A 21,740-nucleotide genomic window follows, 5' to 3' on the forward strand; every position below is an offset into this window, starting at 1 on the left:
ATTGCTTCTCTATGTTCTGAAGGAAAGCCTTAAAGGAAATCGGAAACAACACAATCTGATCAGGATATGAAAACTTGCTTGACCATTCTAGCCGTCTGCAAAACGCTCAACGTGTGTTATCAAAAGCTTACTGTCTGAAGCTAGCCACCTTCTCGAAAACCCGAGACATCAACATCGATCCACCGAGCCCATTCTCGCTGCGCAGCACCTTAACCAAGATGAACGCAGTGAGAGCCGCCACAGGAATCGTAGCCACAACACCGGTCTTGCTGATAGCCAGCGACTTCTCTTCGGGTGTCTTCTCGTCAGAATACGGCCAGTTGTGAGCGGCCTTGGGCGGGTCGATGCTCAGCAGACGCAGGCCGCCAGAAATCTGCTGGCTGTAGTAGTCGACGTACTTGTCCAGCGGCATCAAAGGCAGCATGTACTTGTGCAGCATTCTGAGCTTCCACGACTCCCACGCGGAGCTGCGCATAGCGTCTTGGCAGCTCTCAACCATATCGACCAGGCGGTCGACGCGCTGCTTCTCGAGGGCGACAAACGCCTTGCTCAGGCTTGCCACAGGCCAGGAGGCCGGGTTGCTGCTCTGGGGGCCCAGCAGGTTCTGTGCCTGAAGCTGGTTGACGAGTGCGGCGCAGGACTCGATGCAGCTGTTGCCACCTTGGCCGACGAGGGGGTTGAACTTGTGCGCGGCATCGCCGAGGATGACGATGCGGCCGTAATGCCATCTTCGCATCACGAAGTGCGGCAAAGCTGTGACGCCGCTGTAGAGCAAGTTCTTCTCGACCTGGCCGAACTTCAGACCGTTGTCGGCAACCGTTTTGTCTGCGCCCCGCGCAAACTCGCGGACCTTGTCCGCGTCGTCGAATCGAGGAATATCGTTGATGGGACACGTACGTTGCCCATCAGGCAGCTTCCAGAACCAGAAGACGAAGACCTCGGCCCCGGGGCCTCCCATACAGCCCGCGACTGTGCCGTGGCCGCTCGCACCGGTGACCTCTCCAGCCGCGATGCCGTCGGTAGGCTTGGCGGTGCCGAAGATGCAGGCGTGCTCACACGGGATGTCCTGCCTGTCGCGCGCCGGGATAGCGGCGGAATCGTTCGCGGCATCGGCGTTTCTCCACATTTCCCGGCGGATGGTGCTGCGCACGCCGTCTGCGCCGACGACGATCTGGCCCTGGAACACGGAGCCGTCTTCCGTGTACACCGTGGCCCCGTTTTCTCGGGTCTCAACACGCTTGACCTTCTTGTTGACAAAGAAGCGGTTCTTCTCCTTGATGTGCTTGTACATGACGCACAGCAGCTCGTAGCGCTCCATGAACATGCTCGGGTAGCCGTGGCGCTCGGTGATGAGCTGTCGCGTCTTCCTCGTCATGATGCGCTTGCCTGTGGTCATGTCTCTGACGATCATGGAGTTCACCGGCTGAGCTTTGGCGAGGATGTCCTCAAAGAGGCCGAGCTGGTCGAGAATGCGCAGGCCATTGGGAAACAGGCCGATGCTGGCGCCGACGTTGGGGGTGACGGAGTCGTATGCCTCGAGCAGAATGTAGTCAACTCCGCTATGTTGGAGCATCAGGGAAAGTGCGAGGCCAGTGATGCCACCACCGACAATGATGACTTGGCGCTTCTTGTCTTGGGTCGCCATGTTGTTGATGTTGTTTTGTGATCGCTAGTTGATTTGGTGTGATGTTGAAGGATTCTGACGTTGACCGCTACGGCAAGGAAAGACGCCAATGATGGTGATGATGAGAAGGAGCAACTCAAAAAGGGTAAGAACGCCTGAAAAAACCAAAGTTCTTATATGAAGTCGACACGCCTGCCTTCTAACCGTCAACAGGGATGTTCACTCAATCAAGGTGGTAAACGAGCGGACACGATGCCGTCCGCATTGCGAAGATCGCAAGAATTAGGAAACAAGATCGTCTTCTGCGGAAAATTCAAGGGCCCCGAATGCAACTGCAGCCCTGAACACGCAAGACACAGAGGCTTCTCCACTGCGCATTTAATCAGGCCGTGCAACGCCTGTTCCATCATGCTCGGCTCGGCCCCGTTGTGGCCACTGAAAGACCCCAGATGTTGCGACTGATGGAGCTTGACCGCTTGGCTGGTGGATAAGAACGTCGCGGTGCGACCCCTGTCTCAGGCAAACTCGCTATCAACACAAACGGCACGCGCCATTCGTGTGTTCGCAGTCAACTGCTGCCAGTGGCTTATTTTGCCCTGTCAGCTTACGGCCGATCCCGAACATAAGTCCGATTTGATGTTATCGGATCGAGTCGATACGGCTCCCGCATGCTGAGATTGAAAGTGTCGTTGATTGAAGAACACGTACGTGTTTGTGTCTGGGCTGGAGATGGCTTATATCCGAAAGGTGGGTTTCTTCCGCACCAGACGTTGAGTTCTCCTGATGCTCGTGGGTTTCTTCCATTGAGTTTGAATTTCGGTTTCACGACTCGGACGCACAGATAAACCCAAAAGTCCGTCAATCAATCTAAATTTGTCCGAGTACTGGCACATTCCCACACATCAACTACAAGATCTCTCTGATGTAGATCAGAGAGAACTGTATATCTTGCCTTCATCCCAACATGGATCCAGGTTATCTCGTGCCAGCGACACAAACGCCTTCATAAGACAGAGCCTTTGGCCCAAACTTCCAATCTTTACAGGTGATGAAGACTTGAATTCGATTTTCTGAATGGCTGTATCTGTCTATCGCTTTCGCAGCTCGACTCTCACAGGAAACTCATCAGCGGGATGCCCACCGCCTCCACCCTTGACGGCTTGATACATCCTGTCGCCATTGATAGTCCTCACTCCACGCTTAGGGTACATCTGATCCCACTCACCATACGCAGGCGTGATGCTGAACTCCCGCACAGTCATTACCAACGCAACCCGCAACTCGAGTAACGCCAATGTCTGCCCGATGCAGTTTCGCGGCCCCCACTCAAACGGTCGCCAGGCTGCTTTGGGGGGATGCAAAGGATCTTCAGGCCCAACGAGCCAACGTTCGGGCATACAGAGTTCGGGGTCCTTCCAGTACTTTGGGTTGTGATGGATGGCGAGCGGAAGAGTCCAGACGTTGCAGCCTTCGGTCGGATGCAGTTTGCCGTCTTCGTCGACGATGTTCAGGTCGGGGCGTCCCTGTCGCAGGGCACCTGCTGGCGGTAGTATCCGCAGTACCTCTTTGATGAAGGCCATGGTGTATGGAAGTTGGTTAAGGAGTTGAGGATCTGCCTGGATCTTGTCCTTGGACTGTGATGGCCTTGAACCAAAAATCTCGTTGTGCTCGGCTATTACTCGAGACAGGACTTCTGGATTTTTGGCGAGGAGGTAATAGGAGTACAGAAGGGTGCTGCTGGTGGTGTCGTGTCCAGCGAGAAGGAAGAGACGCACTTGCGGAGTGATGATCTTTTTGAGAGTCTCGTTTGTGCTGTTGGTATTCTTCTCGCCGACATCTTTGAGATACTCATCTATAAACAGCGACGCTATAGACTTTGACCTCGTCGAACCAGTCTGAGACTGGGCCGAGCGCTTCGAAAGATGGTCATCCAACTCGGCATGGATGTATCGATCAACCTGCTTGCCGTTGTACCACAACACAAACGGTCGTGTTGTGAACAGCTTTGTCAACGGATGCAAAGGTTCTGTGAAGGAAGTCCACATAATTTGCTTGCGCAGAGATATGGCTAGTGGGTGGTCTATCAGTTGATGGCGTAGGCGGGAGTCCCTGGACCGATAGGTGAGCGAGGTGAGTCTCAATCATGATGAGTATACTCACAATACTACAGAGCCAATGACATCAAATGTCATCCTCAGAGTCAAGTCCTCTAGCTGGAAAACCTCGCTCAAGCCTTCGGAGCACCGATCAAACAATTTCTGCCGAAAGACGGCAACCTCGTCTGCGATGGCGGGAGCCAAGCCCATCATGTACCCTGGGCCGAAGCCTGGATTAAACAACCGCCGCCATCGCTTCCACTCATCCCCATCCATCGTCAACAAACTTCGGCCGCCGGTAATTTGCTCGAGGGGATTGATGATGTCAGCGCCCTTGGCGAGGGGCAGGCTTTCGAGCTGAGCCGCGGCATCTGCATCGGATATGACCATGACAGTTCCGCTGAATGGCCAGAGACTGATGTAAAAGATGCCCTTCGGATAGTCTTTTGAGATGTACCACATGATGTTGTGGATGATGGAGTCAGACGGCAGCAGTCGCATGACTTTGCCGAGCACTAGAAAGTGGCCCGCGAGGAACGAAAATTTAGGCATTGGCTGTTTCGTAATTTAGACATTGTTCGGAAAAAAAGAATTGGATGATATCGTACCAGGTCCGCTCTCTGCATCTTCCATATCTTCTCCCGTGCTGCATACAGCTTCGTGAGAAAGTAGAGGAATCCCGTGATGACGACCGCAAAGACCGCTGCCCAGACGTGGCTGCCATCCGCAATGATGCGCGGCATCGTGAAAACACAAAAACGAATGAGCACAAACAGCAATTCTGGACCTCTATGCTGTGGACGGACGGTGGATGCGAACGCAGGTGCTTATCATGAACGTCGTCTCCCCCACGATCGGGAAGTACGGGGAAGACGCGGCGGGCCGAGCGGGTTGATGTCTACTGAAAGTTAGACACACCAGGCGGCTGACATCGATTGAAAAGGCTCTGATTGGTTGGTGAAGACGCGAAAGTGGCATGTCTTACCAAAGTACCAGCGAAGGAGGGGTTGGTGATTTGAGTTCGTGGGCTTGCTGTCAGCGGCGATCCGTTTTAGGAAAGCGCTTCATGTGTGGCTTATCAAGGTGTCATCTCCTTCAACGGCACTCAAGACCGCGCTGGAATTTAGTTGCATAGCCATCTTCAGGCTTCACTTCGTCTAGACTCATCCACGGGTTGTCTCTTTCAACGCTGGCGAAGAGAGATCATTTCGCTTAGCAAGGCCAGTGAAAGTGGCTTTTGCGCCACCAACACCGATAATCATCCCTGGATTGCAGGCGTTTCTTTTTCCTGCCAACACACACACCCTCTTTCGTTTTCCCTTATCACGGCGACGAGTCATCGTTCCATCACTCTTTAACCAGCCACGAGCATTAAAAACACAGCAACTCCACCACAGGCTTCGCAGTCGTGACATCGGAGAATATTTCGTTATCATCAATGACAGGGGCTGTGCGCCAAAGGGATAGCGACTGACCCTGTTGACGGAACTTCATCCCGTACATGTACGTATGTCGATCAGTTCCATTCCAACGCTGCGGCTGCGGCACAGCGCGAAATCCACCTTCCTTCTTGGCTAAAGTGACGTGGGCAGGCAACGTATGCGGTCATTGCTTTGCTGCCCACCAAAAACACTTTCGCGACTCCGACGACTCGAAATCGCAAACATAAAACGACCTCAATCTCAAAGTCTTGTGAACTGCATGCGAATTTCCAATGATTTTGTGAAGCATTTTTGAGTCTTTTTAAGCTTTCTTTCCTTCCACAGTTGAACACAGAGCCCTTTCCTGCTCTCGACAAGATCGCGAGATGGCGCGGGAGACATCCCCTCTGCTCGAAAATGCGGACTCGATTGAAGCGGAGACTACACCGGAGACTCCTCTGATTACGGCAAGTGGGGAGGGTGCAGCGAAATATCCACAATACCCGAGTGCAATACTCACCGTTTTCGCCGTATGCTTTCTTGCGGATGCTGGCTCGGCGCTGCTGGGCGTTCCCGAAGTCCGAGCTTTCGAAATGGCAGTCTGTAGAGACTACTACATGGAGCACGACCCATCGGTCATCGGGGAGCCTCCCTTGTCTTACGTGGATGAGAGCCTTTGCAAGTTGAAAGAGATCCAGACGAGAATGGCGTATCTTCGGGCCACGAAAGGACTGATCATGACCATCCCAGGTGAAGCCAACTGCTTGATGCGCATGAGCCCCTTGACTTTCCGAACAGACTTTAATAATCGAGGGTGATTTCAGGCATTCTTCTAACCTTTCCGTACGGATATCTCTCGGACAGAGTTGGCCGCAAGCTTGTAGTCTTCCTTTCATTGTTCGGTCAGATCCTGGAGATGTTCGCTACTATCGGGATTCGTGAGCACAGTTGCATCCTCATGGATGCCAGACCCAGTTGACTAAGTAGCTACAGTGTACTTCCATCGTGTGTTCTCGACAAACATGGTTCTTCTGACACCAATCTTCCGCATCATCGGTGGCGGCAACCGCGTCTTGGTCGCCAGTCTCAACTCAATCGTTGTGGATACTGTCCCTCCTAGTATGCGTCCAACGGTTTTCTACGTTACTGGGGCGAATTTGCTCATTACCGAAACTGTGATGATCCCCGTTGGTTCTCAGTTGTTACTGAAAGACTTGTGGCTAGCCTTCAAAGTCGCTATGCCTATACTTCTCGCGTCGTTGGTGTTAGTTGGCGTTCTGCCTGAGACTCATGATCCTAAACATAGTTCTGGTGATGGGGCCGACGATATGTCTGTGGACAGCTCAGATACGGTACGCGACTGATGTTTGCCCCACGAATCCTGGTTTACTAAATGCTGACCTGATCTGATGATAGAACAAACCATTCCTACACATCCTCCTGAGAAGAGGGGCCAACAATGTCAAGAAAGCTGGGCGGGGTCTCATGGGCCTTCCCAAGGGAGCAAAGGTCACACTGTCGATCATCTTCATATCTAAGTTTGCGAGAGAATGCTCGAGCCTGTTCGTTCAATACGCATCCAAGGTATTACACTGGCCCATCGCCAACGCGGGATATGTCATTTCAGTCAAGAGCTTCATCTCTCTCGTGCTACTGATTTTACTCGCCGGCATGTCGACAGCTGCCAGCCGCCGGGGCGAAGCTGCAACGTTGCTTCTGAACAGGCGAGTGGTCATCTTAAGCCTGGCGATGCTAGCGTTGGGAGCGTTACTGGTCGGTCTCAGCAGAGATGCGGCGACTCTCGTCGTGGGTTAGTCCTAATTCCTCCCATCATCGTAATGTGGTACGGATTTCTAAAATTCATCTTCGCTCAGGTTCGGTATTCGAATCTACAGGGTACGGAATCGGCCAGGCTCTCCAAGGCACATTGGCTTCCTTCGCAAACCCTCCATCCACGGGTGAGCTCTTCGCCGGGGCTGCACTGATCGAGCTACTCGCCGGGCTATCGGGTACTTTTGCATTCGCTGGCCTATTTGACCTGGGTCTCCAGTCCAGGTTTCCCAGAGGAGTTGGATTACCCTACTTCGTGGCAGCAGTAAGTATCGAATGACAAATCAGGCCTTCTTCCACCGATTTCTTACAAGCTATCTCTAGATACTTTACGCTATAGCTGTCATTGAGTCACTGTCCCTGTAATCGATTCATTGGCGTGAGACCGACATCAAGGACTCAACATGTATCGATGGTTTTGTTGTGCGCATCTTATGGGGTTTTCTAGAGAGGCCGAGCTTGCTAGGAAAAGGAAAACCAGGCATGGTTGGACAGAGTCAGTAAGGAATACAAGGATCTAGATCATTGAGACATTAAGTGGATGGCAGTGAAGACAACATAAACATTGCGACATCTCGTAACCTTATCCCGCGGAAAGGGCCCTTCAGTTACAGTTACTATCCCAGCTCGGCAAAGAAAATAATGGTTCATCTCAATGTCGATGAATTACGTGATCGAGGAGGGGAAGAGGGGTCGTGCATCAAAGTTCGACTAGAGCGCGGTTTCGCTAAGCTAAAATCAAGGTTGGAATTCAAGCCATCCTTTCCACGTTGATCATGTCGGCAATTGCGCGTCTTCGTAATCGCCCGAAATGTCCGTGTCACCTGTCTACTAGGTAGTTGGCAACCTATAGTTCTTTCCATCCCACTTCTAGATGGAAGGAGGTGAGCAGTCGTGACCCATCCGAACACTCGGCAGCCCGCCCACATTGTTTAGTCCTCAACTCACACACAACCATGTTTTGGTCCTCTCTACTCATCGCAGCAGTGGCACTCTCTGCGGTTTTGGCCGCAGACCTTGCCCCAGGCCCCTTAACGCAACATGTCAATATTTTCACGGGAACAGCACAGAATGACGACCCTGGCAACGTGTTTGCCGGCGCAGCCACGCCTTTCGGTATGGCAAAGGTTACCGTCCAAGTAGCGGGCTATGCTCCAGCGGGATATGTCTCTGTCTCAACTGAACTGACCCGAGGCGTATCGCCGTTGCACGATTCCGGCACTGGTAGCTCTGCGGGCAGCTATGGCAACTTTTGCATCATGCCTGTCGTTTGCAAGGAATTTCTGGATTGTCCAAGACTCGAGCAGCCACGGTCTCAGAGGAGAGTGGGCGACGGTAACAACGATACGGGGTTTCCTGGATATTTCAGCACCCCGCTTGCCAATGGTGTGCGGATCGAGCTCGCATCAACTCAGGCGGCATCTCTGGAGCGGTACACCTTTCCAGAGGGGTCAACACCGACTATGGTTCTGGATTGGACCGACGACTCGCAACACTCATTCTTGTATGGAGAGATGCATGCTGATTGGAAATCACAGCGTTTGACAATGAACGGGACGTATCGGAGCAGCTTCGGGCCCAGCCAATTCACATATACTGCCTTCCAATGTGTTGATCTGTCCGTTGCTGGTACTATTACGGACCATGCATTCTTCGGAGGCAATGCGAATGGAATGGATGCCGTACGTGCCGACTTGGACCAGTGGGTTCTACCTCCCATAGCACAGCGTCTCGGCAGACCGGACTTCGAACAGCCAACACAGGCTGGGGCTATCGTCCGCTTCAAGCCTCCGTCGAACCAGAAAGGTCCCATCATTGTTCGTCGCGGTGTTTCGTACACTTCAACAGAGGTTGCATGCAAGAATATGAAGCGAGAGCTACCAGATACCGACTTCAACAAGGTTGTAGCAGCGAGTAACGCAATGTGGGAGGACAAGCTGGGCCGCATAGTCTTGTCCGACGACACAACCGATCCCATCAGAAAGTTGTTCTACACCTCCTTTTACCGGACGTTCCTCTCGCCTAATAATGCCACCGGCAACGCGCCTCCGCCATATACTGACACTTCGCATCCTTATTTCGATGGGCTGTACTGCTCTTGGGACACGTACAGAACTTTGTTTCCCCTAATGGCACTGACATCTCCAAGAGAGATGGCCCAGATCGTCGATACCTACATCGACGGATATCGCAGGGAAGGATGGTTGCCCGAATGCAGAGCCAATAACGTCAAGGGGTATGTTCAGGGAGGCAACAATGGCGTTCCCATTGTAGCGGACTTCACCGTCAAATACGCGGATCAAGAGGACAAATTAGGACTTAAGATGGACGACTTCTGGAAAGCGCTGAAGCATGATGTTGATGAAGCGCCACCAAACTGGGACTATGAGGGCCGTCGCATAGAGACCTACAACAAGATGGGCTACATTGCTTACGACTACTTGGACACGACCTCCGTGGGTCAAAGATCACGAGAAGCAAGTCGTGGGCTCGAGTATGCGTTTGGGGACTTTGCCGTTGGTATGGCAGCACGCGCGCTAAAGCAGCCTGCCTCAGTTTCAGATCCGTACTTCAAGCGTAGTCTGTCGTATCGCAACAACTTCAACCCCAATCTCCAGTCGGACGGCTTTTCCAACTTCGTGGCCCGAAGGTTTGAGAACGGCACCTTTGCTCCGTCGAATCCGACCGACTGTTCCCCGCGCGATAGCAACTCAACGCGACCCTGCAGCACGCAGGCTACCAATACGTTCGGCATCTACGAAAGTTCCAGTTGGGAATACAGTCTTTACGCACCTCACGACGTGAAGGGGCTTGTCGAACTCTTGGGGGGCAACAAAACTTTCGAAGACCGCTTACACCACTTCTTCGATGCGGGTTATTATCTTCCCGGCAACGAACCAAGCTTCCAGACACCGTCGCTCTTCCACCATATCGGGAAACCTGCAGAATCAGTCCAGCAGGTTCGACGTATTGTCTACGACAATTTCAACCTGACCCGCGGGGGCTTACCTGGGAACGATGACAACGCGGCTATGGCCAGTCTTTTAACATGGTATCTGCTGGGATTCTATCCCGTTCCTGCATCCGGGGAGATGTTGGTACTTTCGCCCTTCATGCCTGGTTATGTCGTGAAGAACGAACTTATGGGAACTGTCAACGTGAAGGTCACAGGGTTCGACCCGGCTAGTCTAGCACGCAACATACCTTCAGGCGCCCGAGCCTATGTCGATACTGTCAAGCTTGATGGTGTGGCTAAGGGTAGATGCCGCATCGACTTCAAGCAGTTTTTCGCTGCCAAGGATGTTGAGTTTGTGATGGTGGATACGAAGAAGGATGGATGCGATGGCCAAGAGCCTAGCAGCCTCAGTACTGGTGGCTTTCCACTTTGAGGTCCTAGTGAGGAAATTGAGAAAATAGATTGACAGATGGTTGTTGTCATGACAACCGCCGAACACGAAAATGGTACATGTAGGTGTACCGACTAACAAATACAACACAAATGAGCCAATATTTGCGTGTGCCAAGTAAAACCATGAACCCATGAACAGAACTCGACAAAGAAGCGCGCGAAACATACTTCTTAACCCTCTTACTTAAACTGCGAGTAATTTCCCTGTATAACTTAACCAAGAAAAATCTATTCTGCACCAATTTCTCCAGCTTATCGTTCCATGGGCCGGTTATGTGTGTAATACTGCCAAGGCGCCGCACCATTCGCATCCGGAATCGAAGATTGCTGGAGAGCCCTCTGCACATCATCAAGATCATCTTCGGTCAACAAACCGATTGAACCCAGATCAGGGATCTGATTAAATAGTAGATCATGATGTTCTGACCAAGAGAACACGTTGGGATGACTGCGGGCATAGTCCGAGTAGTCTGGCATTGACGCAGACGAAAGACTGCCGCTGGGGAAGACAGAAGATGCGCTGGCATTTATCATCTCTAGTGACTCGCCTTCGCTCGGCGTCACTACCCCGGTGTTTGCCATTTCTCCAGCAACGGGCGCTTTCTCCTCGGCCCAGGCCTTTGCAATAGACTCTAAGCCTTCTCCCAGAATATGGCGAAGGAAGTTATCGACATCATCGACGTTGGTTTCATTCAACGTGACAACAGCACCGCTTTCTGCCAGAGTCCGTCGCAAGATCTCGGGTCCGCGGACTGTCACATACTCTTGATATGCCAAGGCACTGTCGGAGAGGCTTGGGTCGATGTATGCTGAAGATGGCCGGGGGGCGTCTGGGAAAAGTATTCTAAAGATTGCATGCCACTGTTCATCTTCTGGAAGCTGTCTGTTTGCTCGTCTGTTCAGTTCTTGTTGTTGCATGAGACTGACTCCCTCGGGCTCTGGCCATGTTCCCCTCTCGCAGTTCCTCCGGATGACATGCTGATCTCTAATCTTCTCGTCTGTGAATACTTCGTTGCAGAATGAGCAGTATATCGGTAGGTAGTGCCGTCTTTTTAGGTGTTGTTTGACGTCACGGATCCTGCTTAGCTTTCTGCCACAACAACTTCCGTACGCCCGACGGTCCTTCTTGAAGTACGGACAGGCCAGGGTCTTATTTTCCGCATCATCTTCGTTGCTTTTCTTTCGCTTGCGGTCTCCGTTCCGCTCAGCCTCGTCATCGTCGTCATCACCGTTGTCATCGGGAGGGCCCCCTCGACCAGGCTGTTTTCGAGGTCGTTTGTTTGGCCGTCCACCACTCAGCGGGCCGGATGATGCTGCGGTCCCATTGCCTGAACCAGGAGTTCTCTCCGTCCAAGCACGAAAGTGTCGTAGGATGATGCGCAAAACCACAGGCGCAATGCTGGAGAGAACTGAATTGCGTGTTCCCCCTGGTGGCTCGTCTAGGACCTCGGCCGCCCACGCACGTGCAGACTCTGTCGTTTCTGTCACTGAGTCATAAGTCCATTCTGACTCTTCCATGGATTGGCCACTCGGTGATGGAAGGCGCAAATGAGTTCGCTCGCCGGCGGATCCGATGGGGAGGTTCTGTCCCCGGCCCCGAGATTGCGGCGGCATGGGGGTTGATACATCCCTCGTCCCGGTATGCGTTTTTGTAGTGACTAAGTGTGAGACGTCAGTCTTCTTAGGACGGGCTGCTAAATCCGTGGTCTCAAGTCCAAGACGCGTCCCAGCCTCTGCTTTGCGGTCGCGGCTAAGGTCAATCCTCGAAAGGGACCCTTGTGTGTCGCTGGATCCCGGTTCTACCGCGAGAGATTCATTTTTGTCATACAGTAAAGTATTCGCCTTCAATGGCTCGACAACATCTCGCTGAACCGGCTCTATAGTGTTTTGGGGAGTTGGTGAGGGATCAGTCAGAATCTTGTTCAGCGCGGTCGTAACAGGGACAGTGTGACGCAGCTCAGCTCTAGAAACATGTTAGTAAGTCCGCACCCCAGCTATCGAAATCCATACGCACCGGAGATAGGTTTCTGCCTGTAACTGGAGAGGCGAAATAATGGAATCCACGGCATTCTGCAAAAATGATGGGTCTCGGGAGTCAAGTTCAATGATGTCGCCGTTCTTTTCCGCTCTGAATTGCTGGTGGATACAAGCTTTGACAGCGTTCTCAAAAGGCTCTCCAAACTGATCGCGGATCCTCCGAGAGTCGAAAAGCTCCTTAGCTGTGATCAAATCGAGAGACTCAGAGTCGACTTCATGGTTGTCCACTATTTCATCTTCATCGTCGTCTGCACCTTCACGGCGTATTTCGGAAACAGTCTTCCCAAACGCAATTTCAATCAAGCAAACGCCGAGTTTTGCCAGGATGGGTTCAGGGGAAAGGATGGACCAGACCGAAGATGCCGATGATTGTGTTCCATGGATTGAGATGGAGGATCCAAAATGTCGGCAGAAAAGTAAGGGTCGCCCTGACCGATGCGAAATCGTGTCAGTCGCGATTGCCCAATTGTCCCAAGTCCACGAGTCATCAATCCAAGGGGTGAGCGATAGCTGAATGACAGCACAGCTGAGCTGTAACGCCAGCTCTATGCGCCGTTTCCAGTCGAGATCAGCCCGCTGTAAACGCATCCACCCTTTTAATGGTAGAACCGGCCTTGTTTCCTGCTCTACGAGTAAGGCTTTGAATGAGCAGGCCTTGTCTTCTATGGCGCCACCTTCCTTGGGTTGCATGGTGACCTTGAGCGGCTTTGCGTTTTCTGATGTATTCAATTGCTCGCCAGCAGAGTTTGTCGTGAAGGCAGCACACCGAACGTAGATCATATGGGGATCATGGCAGCGGCATTTGTATTTGTCATTGAGCATGTTGAAGGTGGCTGTTGCCCTCCGTGAGGCGTTGATGAGGGACTGGCAGAAATGAGTCGCATATGGCGCGTGAAATGCGTGGGACAGTAAGGTCTGCCCGTACAATGTTCGGGAGGCCAGAATCCGATTTTTGTCGGAAATATCTTCCAGTTGCATCTGGAGCCGTGTTCTGGCATTCTCATTTTGCCCTGTCCCGAAATCCAAGAACTTTCCACGGATCTTGTCTAGTACCTCCTAAACTTCGGTTAGCAGATGAAACAAAGCTTTATTTCTGCTGCATTCAACGAGGTAGTTCAAAGAAGAAATCCGTACTTTTCCTCTGCCTGCATTGACAAGATCAACTTTTAGCATGCGAAGCTGCCGAGTAAGAGTGTCAAGATCGTCTACTATTTGTGATGTAGTTTTCGCATCGAGTCCTGCCTCTGATTGTTGTATCTTGATATTATCGTTGGGGGATTTAGACGAGGACAGAAGATGCTGTAGTCTTTGTGAGGTCTGATCAAACACAGTTTTCTCGGTTGCGACACCTCGCTTCAGTCCGCCTGATTCACGATCAGGCTCTGCAATCTTGTAGCTCGCGACAGCTTCGGTGACACCGGGGAATGCTTCCCATACCCCGCTGATGGCGTCCTGGCATGACATTTCGACGGGCCAACAGACAATCAAACAGAGAAACGAAGTCGCAGGATCGCATCCGTCATTAGACGTGGGACATGTGAGAGTAAAAGACAGAAGCAGATGGGCTCAAAGACTTGTCTTTTTTCAGGCCATCACTTTTTCTCCTTGAGAAAGCTTCTGGGTGAGTGGGATGGGCCACAACTACAGGAGACACGAGGCAAAAAAAGTACCATGCCTAGAGCTTGTCATCCAGTCAATGTGCGGGGCAAAAGTGCATATTCGCCCTGTCAATGGTTCTGCTTACTGCCCGCATCCTGCTTATCAAGTTCTCAAAATAATTTCATTGGTCGTCAACGCCAAGATTGGTCAGACGACTTGTGCCACACCCTCCCATTCATTCGCCCTGCTCTCCGAACACTCACATGAGGTTTGGGGGGCGACGCGGGGGTCCTGGCCGGCTCGCCAACAGACGAGGGTTTTCTCAGTTATCATTCCAAGTACATCTCTTGTGACCATCTGACAGCCGCGAAGATTTCTTCCTGTTGAGAATTAGGAAACTGCGATATTCTTTGTCCATCCAATTTCTCGTAGTCCCCATTGCCCTTCTCATTGTTTACCGTCCAGGCATGTGCTGAACATGCCTACAACAACGGTTACCGAGTTCAAGGCCCAAAGGAAACATGTGGCCCGCACTTTCAGATCAAGGGGCCCGATAGCCGCCAAATTTGAAGACTGTCAGCAATTATTTGCGCAGGTATCGGATGCTCTTCAAAATACTCGAATCCATCATCTCGTCGATAGATGTTGGCGCAGATTAAACATCTGGGATGATGACAGCGGCGCGTCTTCCCGGAATCTTGATTATGCCTTGAAAAGCTCGTCATCGCTCCGCAAGCAAGTAATCAATCTTCTGCGTGAGCTACGTCAAACGCTTGAAATCATTCGGGGTATGTCAAAGCATTGGAATTTTCAAATACCTCTATTTCTTCCAACAAACCTTCTAATAGTAAGAAAGTGATTGTGGCCGAGCCCCTAGAGGTACCGAAAACCGAACAGATATCCGAACTTGTCTCGTCTAGGCCACCAGACGGCTTCAACACAGCAGTCTTGCCTGTTGAGGCCTTTCAAGATGAATCCGAAACTGATTCGAACTTTGGACTTGGCACAAGGCTTCAAGAGGCCCTTGACATCATCGAAAGTCTGGTGCATCTCCTGCCTACTCTTCGAAACCCTTTCGAGGAATCGGTGCCCTCAGACGCAACACTGTACAGTTTTGAATACTGTTCACTTGATTCCTACAGGGATGAAGCTCAAGAGCTATTCCCGCGTGCCGATCCTAGTCTCCTGGAGCGTTTGGTTCAAGCCCAGTGGCTTACTAGACGTACTCTTCCGAGCGCACGCGATATCCCAGAGATCACGATAGACCCCAGCAATGTGGCTTCCACTTCAAGAGCTCTGGTGCGTCGCGATGTTTGGCCTTCACGTCGGAGGACAACAACAGTTCATGATGTCAATGACACCGAGTCCGATAAAGCAACGTCCACGATTCGCTCACATGTCGACACAGTGATGTCGCGAACCGCAAGAGTAGCGGGCAACTCTGTCACGTCATTCGAATGGTCATCGCAGTCTCAACCAATGCGTCGTTCTACCGTACCAAGCCCTCCAGTTGAACTTGAGAAGCTCGGAGCTGATCATTTTGACTGCCCCTACTGCCATTGCGCACTACCACTCGCAGTGGGAGTTGGTATGAGTCACGGTGATTGGGAAACACACTTCTACCAGGACGTGAAGCCCTATATTTGCACATTCGGCCTGTGTCATTCCTCAGACGTCTCATTCGCGTCACGACAGGAATGGTTTCGTCACGAATTGGACTTTCATCGCACTGTCTCGCTTTGGAAGTGTGGGTTTTGCAAAACGGAGTTTGGCGACGCAAATTCGTTCCAGAATCACTTGCAGTCAACCCACGTCAACTTGCCTCTACCACAAAAGCTTGACACACTAATACGTGCCTGTCAACGTCTTTCAAACGACATCTATACTTCTTTGGAATGTGCTTTTTGCCGCGGAATCTGCAGAAATCTAGACGAGCTTGAAACCCATCTCGGGAATCACATGGAGGCTTTCGCAATTGCGATTGCCCATGAGTACAAGCCTTCGGTTGATAATTATGCAGAAGACAAGGAGAATCGTGAAATGATGATCATGGAATTTGTCTCAGATCAGGCTTTGGAAGGCAAGGACTACAACTTCGAGATTCAACCACTTTCAGTTACCGAAGGTGTGGATTCTATCGACGACCAGCACTTGATTCAGGTCGCCGACTCCATAACCGATGATGAAGGCCGGGGGCAAGGGCCCAGAACCACTGGTGGTAATTGGAAAATCAACAAATTTCTGGATCGTCAACGGGAAACCGCCAAGACCAATACTGTCAAGCACAATCTTCCTGCACAGTATGAGAACTTCGCAGGCAGAGACGAGGATCTCAGTCGCATCCATGATTCGTTATCCTCACAGAGCCGGGTATGCGTTCTGACCGGTGTCTCAGGTATTGGAAAAACTGCTACGGCGGTAGAGTATGCCTATCGTCTGGGTGTTGAGTACTCATATGTCTTCTGGGTGGAGGCCGAGTCCCCGGGACTGCTTGCGGACAAGTATGCTTCGATAGCCGATGCTCTCAACCCCGGCCGCGACAGCTCTCAAGACGATGATAATCTCATTTTCCGCGTGAGGGAGACCCTGTCGATTCTTGACAAAGACTGGTTGTTGATCTTTGACAACGTCGTCGCTTGGACCGACATCAGTCCTTACGTCGCGAAAGCTTTGACCTCTAGTCGAGGTTCTGTGCTTATTACTACCCGAGAAAATCCTCTTCAATCCGCTCCAGCATGGCTCCATCAACGCCGGTTTCAATTAGGACCCTTATCGACCGAACACGGACGCGAGTTCCTTCTCACGTCAATTCATCCGCGCATGCGCAAAGAGGATCTCGAAGACGACGAAGATTATGCACTCGCAGCAAAGACTGTCAATATACTGGGAGGTCTCCCCTTAGCGATCAGCATGGTTGTTGGATATGTCAAAGAGTCTCGTTGCACTCTGAGCGATTTTCTTGAGATGTGGGAGGAGAAAGAGCTGAGAAGCAGGAAGCCAAACACCACTAGCATGGCCAGCGTGTACATCGACACTGTTGACTCGCTTTGGGATATCGGCATTCGTGAGGTTCCAAGTAACAGTCGAAAGTTACTCAATATTCTCGCTTTTTTGAACCCTGACCGGATACCCAAGAGCCTGCTTGTTGACAATCACGAGGAAGACTACCTGGATTTGTTGCATGCTTCCGAATCACTGAGGTTAGTTCGTCACTGAAAAACTTTGATGATGAAACTAATATGCTGATCGTCATACTTTCAGCTACAATCGAATGATCACCAAGCTGAAGAGTCGAAGGCTTATCACTATCAAAGAGGCACCTGGTGCAGAGACTGAATACACGATTCATCGATTACTGAAGCAGAAGATCATGGGCGATATGGATGACTACAGCATCGCTGACGCCTTCCGTATGACATTCCGTCTCATACGTAAACGGTTTCCCCGGGCAAACCCCCAGCAGGTTCCGAATCCGACGAACTGGACAACTTGTCAGGAGTACATGCCCCACATTGACAGCTGCCATCAGGTCTTTGCGAAGGAGCGGAAGCGAATACAGCGTCTCTCGGCCGTGAATTCCCTCGAGGTAGCTGAGCTCTTCTACGACGCTGGTTTTCACATCTGGTCAAGACGCGGCACGCTCTATGACGGACTGGAACTTCTGGAGACAGCAATCAGTCTGCTCGACGAGATCAACTACGACCGCGACTCGAAACTACGTGCAGATATCAACTGCATCCTCGGCCTTTTGTTGCTCGAGTTGAGTTGCGAAGATCGCCTCAAAGGAACCGACCGTCTGTTGGAAGCCCGCCGCATCCGCAAGGTCATCTATGAGCAGAACCCTGAGGATCACGACACCGATGTGCTGCGCATGAATGCCAACTCAGACTACGCTCTCTGCCTCTTGAACTATCATAAGTTTGACGAGGCTGGTGATGAAATGTTGAAATGTTTCGAACGCTACCAAGTCTGGGGAGTAGAAGACGAGAATCCGTTCGAAAATTCGAAGTATTATGGCAACTACAGCATTGTACTTATGTTCCAGGGAAAGATGGAAGAGGCTATTGGATCAGTGCACAAGTGTCTCGATCTTACTGAGCGATTCTCCGGGAAAAAGGCTCAATGGTACCGCCGATTGTTCCTATTGGCAAGTATCTATCTCCAGAAGGGCGAGCTTCAAACGGCGCTCGAATATCACCTTGAGATTCTCAAGGCTAGGTTGGAGATCGATGGCAAACACGACGCCAACTTCATCCTCAGTCTTTATGCGGTTGCGTCAATGTATCATCACCTGGACAAAGTGGATGAGGCCATGTAAGTGCCATATCCCATACGTAATCTGTCAATTGGAAGTTGCCAGAAAGCTAACTTCGTCCTCCAAAATCTTTTAGTACTTACATGGAACAATGCGTCGAATGTGCGAGAGATTCGAAATGGTCGATCGTAGGTCTCGCCAGAGCAGAATATCATCTCGCAACGCTTTACGAGATACAAGGAGTCGAGGAAAAAGAGGCAAAGGCTTTGAAGGCTAAGTCAACAGAGGTACTGGAACAAAACAGACGTTTTGCGGAACAGTGTGTGCAGGACTCGGGCGACGAGCTTATGATATTTGATGATCTTCAACCCACGTTGCTCGGGCGCTACACGGGGACAGCGCTTCTCAAGAAGTTACAGACCCATCTTCATCGCAACCAACAGGCATCATAGCACGCAGCGTGTTGAGTGAAACGGGTGGGATGAATGCAGCCGTAACTTTCGAATCTAGAATGATTATGTCGATTGAGACTCCTGGAGAATTTCGCTTCTTGTGTTTGTCTCTCTTTCCTTTATATTCAGCGTCAGATTGTTCCTCCCACCTTCTATTGCTTTTTGCACTGCTTCAGAACGTCTCTTCCTATTTAAACTTGTCAAATAAGAACTCTATCGTGTCTAGTACGTTGAAATCAATGTCCGACTTTTATCTACACCGTTCGACTTGCATTCAGACCGACCAACATATCAAAAGAAGTCCCGATAATTCTATGTTCTTGCTGCTCACACCGACAGAATCCGTTGACAGATATCAGGTCGTACCCAGTTGATACGATCTTTGGGGATGGGTTCATCGGGGCCAACATCACTCTTCCACCCATTGGGATCCCCGAAAGAGAAACCTGAAAGAAAACCCTCTGCTGTTTGGCTCAAACTGGGATTGCGGAGCTTGTCTTGTGGCAAGTAAAACCAACCAACAACTGGCAATGGCGCCAAGGTCGGATATAAACGTGGTTGAGCACTCTTTCGTGCTGCAGTAAAGGTGGCGGGAAAACGCTTGCAGGGCGCAAGTTGACCGTTCACCGGTAACATATCTGGAAGTCTAGAACTCTACGCGTGCGGCCTGAAGGAGCGGTGCGTTGTGAGCTACCGTTGTCATTCAAGGCGCAGATCCAAAGACCCGGCATCAAGGATTGGGCATGTCTTACAAAAATGGCGGGTGTCATGCAGCCATTGAGCCCTCGCTAAAGCAGACTTTCGTCCTCTTGTCATAAAGGGCAACTAAGTCTTTCTCGGCGGCAAAATTTGCGTCGTCGGGCTCCGCCCCGTAGTGAGTCTTCCACGGCTGAGACAGGTGCTTCGATCTCTCTGTGGCAGCGGTAGCCCAAGCTGGCAGAGACATAGGCTTTTTACTAGATGCCGCCGAGGACTGCGACAAGCTGCCGCTGATCTGTTCCGGGAGTTGGTGCATCGTGTTGATCACGAGAAGCGTAAGAAGCGTGAAGAAGCCGAGTCGAACGAATGATAATGTTCGTCGAGGTCAGCAGGCATTATCTTCCGTGACTGTGCAAAAGCAGAAATATAAGGATGAGAGCCCGAAGTATTGGGCTTCAAGGGTTCCGGGTCTAGGCTGGGCCGATCGGTATGCTCCTGCAAGCCACGTAGTACAGAAGTACCGATAGGTACCGTCTTCCCCCCTGCAAAGGAGACATGCACATAACGCCCTGCCTTCTGAGAAACGGGTTCGTCCGATAGGATAAATTGTCCTGAAATTCTCTTGTTCATTTTGACGCATTTGGCTTCCATTACCCAGTTTTCATTCCATCGTTGAATCACGCTACTGCAAGATGGCTTGCGGAACTGTCGATGCGGAGCTTGACTATCTCCAACGGCTACCACTGTACCAAGAAGAGAAACCATTCCAACTTTTCGTTCCAATCCACGAACGTGACCAGGATGCGCGCTCCACAAATCTTGAATTCGAGAAGAGAACGCAAACATTCGTTGATATCCGAGACCAGGTCAACGACTTCTCACTGGACTCGCATGGATTCCAAGTAGAGACCTCTCCAAGCAGGCTCAATGCACAGTCCTTCGGAGACCAGAGCTTGATCAAGAACGAATATTTGCCGGAAGTTGAGAATCTCCTGAAATTGGTAGGAAATTCTAAAGATAGGGTTTTCATCTTTGATTGGAGGGTGAGCTTCTAGTCTCGCGCTGTTGGCCTCGATTTTCACTGACGCGATAAACCCGCCCAAGTTGCGCGATGCCGGGGCACCACGAGAGAGGGAGGACAATGAGTTGGACATGAACGACTTGGCTACGTGGCTACGACCCTCGCCAACGGTCCATGTAGGTGAGTGCCACGATGCATTCATGATCGCGATCATTCGGTCTCCAGCAAGCTAACATCTTTCTTCCAGACCAGAGCGCATCAGGGGTTCTTCACCGGGTGCTACTTCACTTGCCAGATGATGCACCATTTCTATTGCAAGGCAGAGTGAGGCTAATCAAGTAAGCCCTCGTTATCGTCCTTGACGCCACCAACGTCCTGCGATGCTGATGGGATGGGATGGATCAATATAGTGTGTGGCGGCCGATTGGAAACTCCGTCCAAGATTATCCGCTGGCATGCTGTGACTCCACGTCAGTTCTCGACGAGGATCTGATTGAGTGCGATCACGTCCGGAGAAAGTTCAAAGGCTCTAATCTCTATGCGCACCATCGCGATGGGCAGAGATGGTACTACCTCAGCGAACAACGACCGGATGAGGTGTTGTTGATCAAGATGTTCGATTCCGACCCAAGCATTAGTGCCCAACGTAAGTCTTAATCTCTCAATCAAAGGCTAGCATACTAAATCAGGCTCTAGGGTGCCCACATGCCTCGTTTCGTCACCCTCTGGCATCGTCAGAAGCAAAGCCTCGACGGAGCATCGAAGTCCGAGCCTTGGTATTCAGTCAGATCCACGATTCAGACCAGCCGGCAACCACTGTTACGGGAGATTGACGGAGAATTCCGTGCCGGGCTTTGCCGTGCACACGGTGATTCCTACTCCATCACCACGTTGTAGACCTCTCACGCATCTGGTCCTAATACTACATGGGGGATTGAGAATGCTAAAGCACTTCTGATTTCACATGACGGTGGTCTGGCGACACAGCAGCCTTGGAACAACAGGATTATTGGCACAATTAAAGAACCTAAGAGCCTGTCCGCAATACCAGCATCTGGTTATGGTTTTGTTCCGTCGATCACAGGTGCGATTTCCTGATACTCCCAGTCTTCTCAGGCACAATGGCTTCCAGAAGCATAATCATTGACCGGATGGCCTTCATCTTCGACCTTGTATGGATCATGCACCAAGGACAGAGCAAATTACCGATATCGGCGGCTACTGCATATGCGTTGTCTGACACCTGCATCAATTGCCAGAAATCGTGCTTGCGGAAAGCGCACAACTGTGCTCTGGA

General features: G+C 51.3%; 8 protein-coding genes across 8 annotated transcripts; 5 read left to right on the plus strand and 3 right to left on the minus strand.

Moving 5' to 3' along the window:
- Window positions 1–127: 127 nt before the first annotated feature.
- pyr5 (FAD-dependent monooxygenase pyr5) lies at window positions 128–1,645 on the minus strand (the record flags this gene model as incomplete). The annotated part of the gene is made up of 1 exon (XM_032021098.1): window positions 128–1,645. The coding sequence occupies one exon, from the start codon at window positions 1,643–1,645 to the stop codon at window positions 128–130; it is 1,518 nt and encodes a 505-aa protein (XP_031892612.1).
- A 1,067-nt stretch (window positions 1,646–2,712) lies between these two features.
- aflN-0 (Cytochrome P450 monooxygenase aflN) lies at window positions 2,713–4,463 on the minus strand (the record flags this gene model as incomplete). The annotated part of the gene is made up of 3 exons (XM_032021086.1): window positions 2,713–3,733; window positions 3,785–4,275; window positions 4,329–4,463. 3 exons carry the CDS (start codon window positions 4,461–4,463, stop codon window positions 2,713–2,715), a joined length of 1,647 nt encoding a protein of 548 aa, XP_031892613.1.
- Window positions 4,464–5,527: 1,064 nt separating this feature from the next.
- atnC-0 (MFS efflux pump atnC) lies at window positions 5,528–7,337 on the plus strand (the record flags this gene model as incomplete). Its single annotated transcript, XM_032021075.2, has 6 exons — window positions 5,528–5,891; window positions 5,966–6,079; window positions 6,135–6,493; window positions 6,558–6,951; window positions 7,016–7,236; window positions 7,296–7,337. 6 exons carry the CDS (start codon window positions 5,528–5,530, stop codon window positions 7,335–7,337), a joined length of 1,494 nt encoding a protein of 497 aa, XP_031892614.2.
- Window positions 7,338–7,927: 590 nt separating this feature from the next.
- On the plus strand, window positions 7,928–10,360 carry CGGC5_v010829 (putative secreted glycosidase; the record flags this gene model as incomplete). The annotated part of the gene is made up of 1 exon (XM_032021064.1): window positions 7,928–10,360. One exon carries the CDS (start codon window positions 7,928–7,930, stop codon window positions 10,358–10,360), a length of 2,433 nt encoding a protein of 810 aa, XP_031892615.1.
- A 272-nt stretch (window positions 10,361–10,632) lies between these two features.
- Window positions 10,633–13,881, minus strand: CGGC5_v010830 (uncharacterized protein; the record flags this gene model as incomplete). The annotated part of the gene is made up of 3 exons (XM_032021053.1): window positions 10,633–12,343; window positions 12,395–13,473; window positions 13,552–13,881. 3 exons carry the CDS (start codon window positions 13,879–13,881, stop codon window positions 10,633–10,635), a joined length of 3,120 nt encoding a protein of 1,039 aa, XP_031892608.1.
- A 613-nt stretch (window positions 13,882–14,494) lies between these two features.
- CGGC5_v010831 (uncharacterized protein) lies at window positions 14,495–15,427 on the plus strand (the record flags this gene model as incomplete). The annotated part of the gene is made up of 3 exons (XM_066152421.1): window positions 14,495–14,804; window positions 14,873–15,315; window positions 15,425–15,427. The coding sequence occupies 3 exons, from the start codon at window positions 14,495–14,497 to the stop codon at window positions 15,425–15,427; spliced, it is 756 nt and encodes a 251-aa protein (XP_066008191.1).
- A 548-nt stretch (window positions 15,428–15,975) lies between these two features.
- Window positions 15,976–18,723, plus strand: gutR (Transcription activator GutR; the record flags this gene model as incomplete). Its single annotated transcript, XM_066152422.1, has 4 exons — window positions 15,976–16,702; window positions 16,781–17,216; window positions 17,278–18,330; window positions 18,408–18,723. 4 exons carry the CDS (start codon window positions 15,976–15,978, stop codon window positions 18,721–18,723), a joined length of 2,532 nt encoding a protein of 843 aa, XP_066008190.1.
- A 1,391-nt stretch (window positions 18,724–20,114) lies between these two features.
- Window positions 20,115–21,276, plus strand: aclN-1 (Aspirochlorine biosynthesis protein N; the record flags this gene model as incomplete). Its single annotated transcript, XM_032021007.1, has 5 exons — window positions 20,115–20,465; window positions 20,527–20,623; window positions 20,691–20,781; window positions 20,854–21,089; window positions 21,140–21,276. The coding sequence occupies 5 exons, from the start codon at window positions 20,115–20,117 to the stop codon at window positions 21,274–21,276; spliced, it is 912 nt and encodes a 303-aa protein (XP_031892304.1).
- Window positions 21,277–21,740: the final 464 nt, after the last annotated feature.

This window comes from Colletotrichum fructicola, assembly GCF_000319635.2.
Source record: "Colletotrichum fructicola Nara gc5 chromosome Unknown KSG_Nara_v1_contig06, whole genome shotgun sequence".
Taxonomy (NCBI): domain Eukaryota; kingdom Fungi; phylum Ascomycota; class Sordariomycetes; order Glomerellales; family Glomerellaceae; genus Colletotrichum; species Colletotrichum fructicola.